We start from the raw sequence: 8,490 nt of genomic DNA, 5'->3' as shown, positions 1-8,490 counted from the left end.
TCAAAATGTTTTAAAAGTGTTTATCATAGAAGTACCTTAAGTATTGATAGATTTATCGATATTTTTTATAAAATTATTAGTGATACATTTTTTTATAGGGATTGAGCTAACAAATGATGAAATGAAAAATTGTTGTCTGCAAAAGTTGGATAATTTATTAAAAGATAGTGGACGAAGTTTTCAGAATTTTCCAGCAATGCCAAAGCCAACTTATAATGCAGAACAACTTGAAGTTGCCAATAAACTAATCCTTGAGGAATTACATTACAATAAATCCTCTCTATCCAAAGAACATGAGGAACTTATGAATAAATTAACAGAGGAGCAAAGGTCAATGTATGACAGAATCATAACAACGGTGAAGCACAACAAAGGAGGTTTTCTCTTTTTATATGGCCATGGAGGAATTGGAAAGACTTTTATATGGAGGACTTTGTCTTCAGCAATAAGATCTAAAGGAGATATTGTTTTAACAGTTGCGTCTAGCGAAATTGCATCACTTTTATTACCCGGAGGTCGAATAGCATTCAAGATTTGCTATACCACTCAATGCAACTGAAGATTCAACATGTAATATAAAACAGGGAAGCCCTCTTGCAAGTTTGATAGTGAAGACAAAGTTAATTATTTGGGATGAGGCACCAATGATGCATATATATTGTTTTGAAGCTCTGATAAAACTTTAAGAGATATTCTTAAATTTGAAGATATATCTAATTTAGATTGGCCATTTGGAGGTAAAACAGTTGTACTTGGTAGGGACTTTAGACAAATTCTACCGGTCATTACAAAAGGTAACAGACAGGATATTGTAAATGCTACCCTTAATTCTTCATATTTGTAGGCTGACTGTCATATACTAAAGCTAACAATGAATATGAGGTTAGAAGGTAATCATGAATTAGATTTGAATGATTGAATAGAATTTGCAATTGGATTTTAGCGGTTGGAGATGGTATGATTGGTAATTCAATTGATGGAATTGGAAAAGTTTCTATACCTGATGATGTTCTTATTAGTGATTGTGAAGATCCTATTTCTGCCATTGTCAACAGTACATATCCAGATTTTTATTCACATTGCAGTGATGTAACATACTTACAGAAAAGAGCAATTCTTGCTCCCACACTTGACATGGTAGAATCAATCAATGAACATATGATATTGCTCAATCAAAGTGAAGTAACAACCTTCTTCAATTCAGATACAATATGTCTTTCAGAAGAGACATTTACAGGTTTGGAACAAGTACATACTCCTGAATTTCTGATTACTATAAAATGCTCTGGAATACCAAATCATGCCATCACTTTAAAAGTTGGTGTACCCGTAATGTTATTGAGAAATATAGATCAATCTTCAGAACTTTGTAATTGAACAAGATTAATTATCACAAGAATTGAAAATTGGGTTATCGAGGAAAAGGTCTTATCAGGACAAACGATTGGACAAAAGGTTTTCATACCAAGAATGTCACTGACTCCGTCTGATTTAAGAATACCCTTTAAGTTTCAAAGAAGGAAGTTTCCAATAGTTGTATCATTTGCCATGACTATCAATAGGAGCCAAGGACAATCTTTATCTCATGTTGGGCTATATTTGAAGAAAGCAGTGTTCACACATGGCCAACTATATATTGAACTATCACGGGTGACACGAAGACAAGGATTAAAGATTTTTACATATGATGATGAAGGAGAAGTTTCAAAGGAAGCAACTAATGTAGTGTTCAAAGAAGTTTATCGTAATTTGAGTGTAGATTGAATCTGATCTGATCCAAAGGGCATAACAGGGTCAACAATATCATCAATTTGTTGAGGGTTAGACTTAGCTCTTTTTTTTTTGCTGTCAAATAGATAATAAAAGTTCTTTGTTGTTTCAGTAAGTATATAGGAGAAAGTTAGATATTATGTAAATTCTTTATGAATGTTTACCCTTTTTGATTTTTCTCTTTGTATATTTTATTCCAGTATTTTAATAATTATTCCACATATATCACACTCAAAATATGAAGGTAATTGTAATGCAACACATAATTCTAATGATGACCTCCACACAAGTTTGATTTAAGTGAAGCATTCATAAGATGTTACTGCAATATTGAAAATTAAGACCTACCTTGATTTCCTTAGCCGATGTTGTTCCTTCAAGATATCTGGCTCGACACAAACTACTGCTACTAAACATGACTTAAGGATATCACCTGTGTTAGAGAAACAATAAGTGATGGACATTGTTTAATGATTCCATAAAAAGAAGTGTATTATCTGCTCAACATATACATAGCATTGTGCAATAAATTAGCATTATGCATAAACATTCTCAATTTTCTAGGGAGCAATGTATTCACCCTTTTCCAACTTTAATATATTATTCTTTCTGTCCTCAATATGCAGTTAGAACATTCTACCTGGAAGACAAGCAATGCGCATAAAGTTATATGTTCTAATTTCAAAAATGGACATTAATTTTCCGAAACAATGTAACTACATCATTGTACTATTTTATATATATCGGTGGGGTAGGAACAATTTGTTTAGTATCTCAAATTAAAATATCTATTATTGTCTCTCCTAATCATGGCAAATAGATTTTACCTTTCAATAATCTTCAAGTTGCCTCCAGGTGAGAATAATACAATATCAGCAATAATCATCCAACAGACATCATCAATTACCTCCATCCTAGTAACTACTGCATCAGACAAATCATCTTGGATAAACTCATAGCAATAAGAAGAAAAAAGTAAATATCAAAAAACATATTCCTCAGTATAATATCCTTCAAAAATATTAGGAAATCTACCACATATCTATACACAAGGATGATGCTTATCTTCTGACGTGTAACTCAATTCAAGAACATCCACAAGCTTTATCACTGAGATTCCAGCAACATATCTAGACAATTTTTAAGCCATATTGCTCCTCACTGTCTTCTGAACATTTACAAAATAAAAATATATGGAGTAATTAGTTGATGTTTCAAAAGATTCCTCTAAGTATAATGACTTTCCATAGTACACAATAAAAAAATTATGAACCCTCACCTTTTTTATGATCACTGTAGTTGAATTCATATGCTGCTCTGCTGTTCACTAATGAAAGACCACTTTCCTTACAGCAAACTTGAAGGTAGGACACGTTAAGCTCTTAGGAGGATATCCAAAGTTCTATCCATTATGATGCAAAATTTAACAAAAATGAGTTTTGTTCTTACAGAATTATGAATTTTATGTGGTACCCATTGGAAGTGCATATAAGTCTAAGTGATCAGTGTACAATCAAATTAAACTGAACAAGAACAAAGAACACCAACTTCCAATAGTCATCATCTAATAGCCGCACAGTGTCATAAACAATTTAAACTCAATAACAGTTTCTTTAGAAATCTTTACATTTACTGCAGGGCTACAAATGCAATAAAGGAGCATGAACCACACAAAAAAAAGTTGAAAGACACTTTCTCAAATTCAACATGGGAATGTGTTGTTCATACATTTGCACCACGATAGGATGACTTTGTAAGCAGAAAAAGAAATAGAATCCACAAGATGCAAATTATAGTACACTATGCTCAAATAATTAATGTGTGAAGGAAATGTCAATTTACCTCCGTAGGAATGTATGATCTATGACCCATTTGAAACATTTTTATTGTGTATCCTTTCTTGAACAATTCACTCTAAAAGAAAACACTAAAAGAAAAATATCTCTAAAATGGAATTACCTAGAACACTCTGGTGAAGATCATAGACATCCCTCCTTCGAATATACATGAAATGAAGATGATAATAAGTAATACAATTGCATATAGCTGTTTTATCATAGAAATCTATTAAAAAATCACTAGATATTCGGTGATTTGATTAGAAAAAATTCCACTTTTTGAAAAGTGCAAGCACGGTATAATCAACACCCCGTTCACACTCCTAATTCATCGTCTTAGGCAGTTGTATTGTAGAAAAGGAATACTCACAGGAACGGACCACGCTAGTACTGTTTCATCTTTCATGGGATATTTCTAATCAGTCATCATATCCTTCTCAACAAATCGATGAAATGAAGCTATGACATCAACAACTATATTTATATATATACAAGAAGTAGTAATAGAAGTCAGTTATACGTATTAAATATTACAACTGATAAACCATGACATAATAGTATGTCCACATCCGCGCTTAATTTCTTTTGTTTTGTTCTGTATCATGTAAACCCAAATATTAATATGTGTTGTCACAAAATAAGAACGAATAAGAACTTTGATTCGAATCACATAGCATAATTGTTAGAAATGGAAATATGGCGGCAACAAACATCTACGACAACAACATCATACATAGAATAGTCCCACAAAATGGAGGCTCGAAAAGGTAGAGTGTACACAATCTTAGGTAAAGTGTACGCAATCTTTACCCCTATCTCAGAGCTTGTGAGCTTTATTCCGGAACCTCAGCTCAAGGAAAACAGTCCTAAGCAGTTTAGATAAAAGAATAGGGAGTACAAAAAAACATCAGATAAGTACGCAAAGCACCAGATATTAAGGGAAAAGAACTACAACAAAATAGTTCAAAATTTAGGTAAAAGAAAGAAGAGATAGTAAAATAATCCAAAGGACAAGAAACAAAAATGTTACATTAACAAATCTCGAATAAATCTTGACATTTACTACAAAACTCAAGTATAACAGCACAATAAAAGATACTATGAATTGTGATTCAAAACCATGTACAAAATCAGTATATAATTGATATATAAATATAAAATATAATTAATACTGTTTTGTTCGAGATTAACAACACAATACTAGAAAGTTTTGCGGATCAATTCCACTATTTCAGTACATACAAAACCATATGCAAAACAAATCAACATGGATGCTAACCAATCTATTCAAAACACGAAAAGTCACAACAATACCAACAAAGCAACCCCTAATTAACAACACATTAGACCATTTTTGACATAAATTACATAATATCAACCATAGATTCATCAATACATCAATAGAAAAGTATAACACATGCCTGAAGAATCAGTATACACACCAAATTTTGGTAAGTTAATCATGTCATTCCAGCTTATAATAATCATTTTCAGCTGCATCAAGCTTAGATCTCATTTGCATGTTCAAATCGGAAAATGAAAAAAAAATAATAAGGAAGAAAAAGGGCTTATTCGATACTGCTAATACCACAATAACAGGGACATAATACATAAATCGAAAATCTATCTATCATTTGCCCGATATCTAATAATAAACTATTTCAAATTAGTCAACCAAGATACAAATAATAGAAACTTAGCTAACGTAAACTAATAATTACTCACACAAAATTTGGGGTTAGTGAATAACAACTTTTATTGAAAATGTTAATTTAAATATAGCAAAAATAACAAAATACACAGATCCATTTACAACAACAACATACCCAGACCTATTTCGATTTAATAATGAAAAAACATATTTAAGCTTAGTTTTTTACCTTCAAATTTGAAATATTACCAGGTTAGTTGCAGACGAAAATGGGATTTTAATACAATCAACAGATCTGATTAAGGATGTTACATATACAATCCATATAATGAAGTTAAAGAACCAAATCATATAATTGAAAGAAGATGCATGCCTCTATATATTTACAGAAGAAGGAAATTTTATCTTAATAATGGTATAGAAATTAATATGAACAATTGAAAGAAGATGCATGCCTCTATATATTTACAGAAGAAGGAAATTTTATCTTAATAATGGTATAGAAATTAATATGAACAAGCATCTACCATTCTTTTTTATTGACATCAAGAAAATAAAGATGGAGGTAATAGGATATTGACTTTTCAGACAAAAAAAATTAATACCAAATGTTTCCTATTCTAGATACATCAAGGTATTTATTTTATTTTTTTAGAAAAAGGGACTATTGTTTAATGGGATGGATCATTATTATGAATTCACTTGGGTAATATTTAATGGGCTGGATCATTATTATGAATTAACTAGGCCTGATATTTATGGGTTGAATTTTTTTTTATTAATTTGGACCATAATTTTATTTAGAGAAACTAATTTAATAAATTCAATTATTTAAGAAAACCTAAAATAAATTTGTATTTAATTTATTACTTAATATTAATGGTAGTATATCGCTTGAAACTACATGTGCCTATACATTTGCATCAGTCAATTTATTTTGATATTATGAATTTTTGTTAGTTTAATTTTTAAAATATTTTAATATGTTAAATCAATAATCAAATTAATAAATTATTTTATCTATTTATTAATGCTTAACAATTTGGATGACATTTAATTAATAATATGATATTCATAAATAATATAATATTAATTTATCTAAAATTTTGAATCATAGTTTAACCGAAAATCATAGATAATGAATTTTAATTTCAGATATCTAAAAATATGAAAAGATTGATAATAATTTGAGTTGTTTTGTAAAAATTATATAAACATTGAGATAAATATATATTAATAAGTATATGAATATTTATATGCATTATAATAAAATGAACATTCACATTTTTATGATATACAATTTCTTGATTGTTTCATTTTTTGCACTCTCCTACATACACCTTTTTACAAAAATTTATGTTATTTATGGTATTATAATTCTATTTATTTAAAAAATAAAAATAAAAAATTTATTTATTTAATTCATAGAATTAGAATATTAATTTAATACGTACATGATCCGCGCATCGCGCGGATAATATACTAGTATTATTAATAAGAGAGGACAAAGCCTCCACATAAAGCCATGTGGCAGCATGATAAATTATCAGGTGGCGTTTTAGGACAACAAGTAGTTAAGTTAGTTATTAGTTATGTATTTTTGAATTTTAATCTTTAAATTTTTTTAGTAAACTCAAATTTTGATAATTATTTATTTAATATTTATAGTTTTTAAAATAGATAACTAATATTTAAATTACTTTTAAATAAATATTATTTAATTAAGAAACTCCTATTTATTTTATTATTTTTATAATTTTGTATCTTGATAATTCCTTTTAGATTTTGGTCTTTATAAGAAAAAATTTAATATTTAATAATCTATCTAATAAGATTATACAGAGAGAGATATTAAAACATTAAACCTCTTTCAAAATATAAATTTTTTGTTTTAACCCAAAAATATCAGAAAATAAATGTGTGGTAACTGATATATCAAAATATTGTAATTTTTTTGGCAGTTTTAATAACGTATATTCACTTTAAACTTTTAAAATTGACAAGTTACCAACTTCAAAAATAACTCTCTTTAACTTCCTTTTCCACTTTAATGTTCTCTGCAAAAAATATGTCTCCATTGTAACCGATGAATGCACCATTTCTACCCAAATCGTTGTTCGGCTTCCCATACTTCCAGATTCAATCGGATCTAGTTCTTAGTATAAAGTGGTTTACTCGAATTTCAGGGACGACTCACAATTAGTGGCCAGATTGTGATGTTCGAAATGGATTTTTGATGTTCCCAATTCTCTTCTTTACTCCGTATTGTTTGCTTTCAGTGATAAGAAATGATCAAATTTGCAGTATTATATAGTTAAATATTTTTCCTACTTTTTTTCATACCATTCGAATTTGTTCCCATTCTTTGTTCTCTTTGGATTCTGTAGATTTAATCAATTCCAATGAGCAATAGAGAAGAGGTAGTGAAGATGCCTCATCCCCAAAGACTTCTATTTGTTTAATTTGAAGATTTCAAATAAGGAAGACCTTGACTAATTATATCCTTATCAAATGGATTTTTTAATTAACTACAAATTAGATAAGATGATGACTGAGGCAAAGCACGAATATGTACAAATGAATGGTTTACATCTCGAAGTGTTTCTGGTAGTGTTACAAACTGATTGTATTAAACTCACTCAAGAAATTACAAGATGGAGATCTGTAATGGAACAATAAGGAAAAGTACAGAAGATATAAGAAATAGGGGGATGGGAATAGAGATACTGAGAGAGAGGAGACAAGTAGACACGTGTAGCAATTCACTGCCCCAATACAATTCTTGTTAACTATGCATTTTCCTGGTGCTGCAAACCTGATACAAGAAACACAAGGGAAACACGAAACAAACACCAAATCAGTCCACAAGTTTGAAGAACCGAGGACCCTTTGGTGACCACTCTCGGATTCATAAAATGATACAAGAAAAACAAGGGAAACACGAAACAAACACCAAATCAGTCCACAAGTTTGAAGAACCGAGGACCCCTTTGGTTACCACAACAACAATGAAAACACAATAACGACAAAATATTGAAGGTGTAAATTACACCAAAACAACAACAATATGGAGAGATGGACAACAATAACAAGATAGGAACAATACACAGTTTTACTAACAAGAGATAGAAACGGTTACAAGAACACAAACTACTACAAGATTACAATAAAAGTAAAGGGATAGATAGATAGACTTAATGAAGGTATAATCTTAAGAACCCAAGAGCATAT

The 8,490-nt window shown here is 29.7% G+C and overlaps 1 protein-coding gene and 1 long non-coding RNA gene across 2 annotated transcripts; one reads left to right on the top strand and one right to left on the bottom strand.

The window, feature by feature from the left end:
- Positions 1-121: 121 nt before the first annotated feature.
- On the top strand, positions 122-1,377 carry LOC124891161. Its single transcript, XM_047402967.1, has 2 exons — positions 122-515; positions 944-1,377. The coding sequence occupies exons 1-2, from the start codon at positions 122-124 to the stop codon at positions 1,375-1,377; spliced, it is 828 nt and encodes a 275-aa protein (XP_047258923.1).
- Positions 1,378-2,126: 749 nt separating this feature from the next.
- LOC124891159 lies at positions 2,127-2,928 on the bottom strand. The gene is made up of 3 exons (XR_007049549.1): positions 2,806-2,928; positions 2,598-2,694; positions 2,127-2,203 (listed from the first exon to the last, which is right to left on the bottom strand). It is a non-coding gene; the product is annotated as an uncharacterized LOC124891159 (long non-coding RNA).
- Positions 2,929-8,490: the final 5,562 nt, after the last annotated feature.

This window comes from Capsicum annuum, unplaced genomic scaffold (assembly GCF_002878395.1).
Source record: "Capsicum annuum cultivar UCD-10X-F1 unplaced genomic scaffold, UCD10Xv1.1 ctg3154, whole genome shotgun sequence".
Classification (NCBI taxonomy): Eukaryota; Viridiplantae; Streptophyta; class Magnoliopsida; order Solanales; family Solanaceae; genus Capsicum; species Capsicum annuum.
The sequence above is the reverse complement of the archived record's forward strand: the minus strand, read 5'-3'. Positions and strand labels throughout refer to the sequence as shown.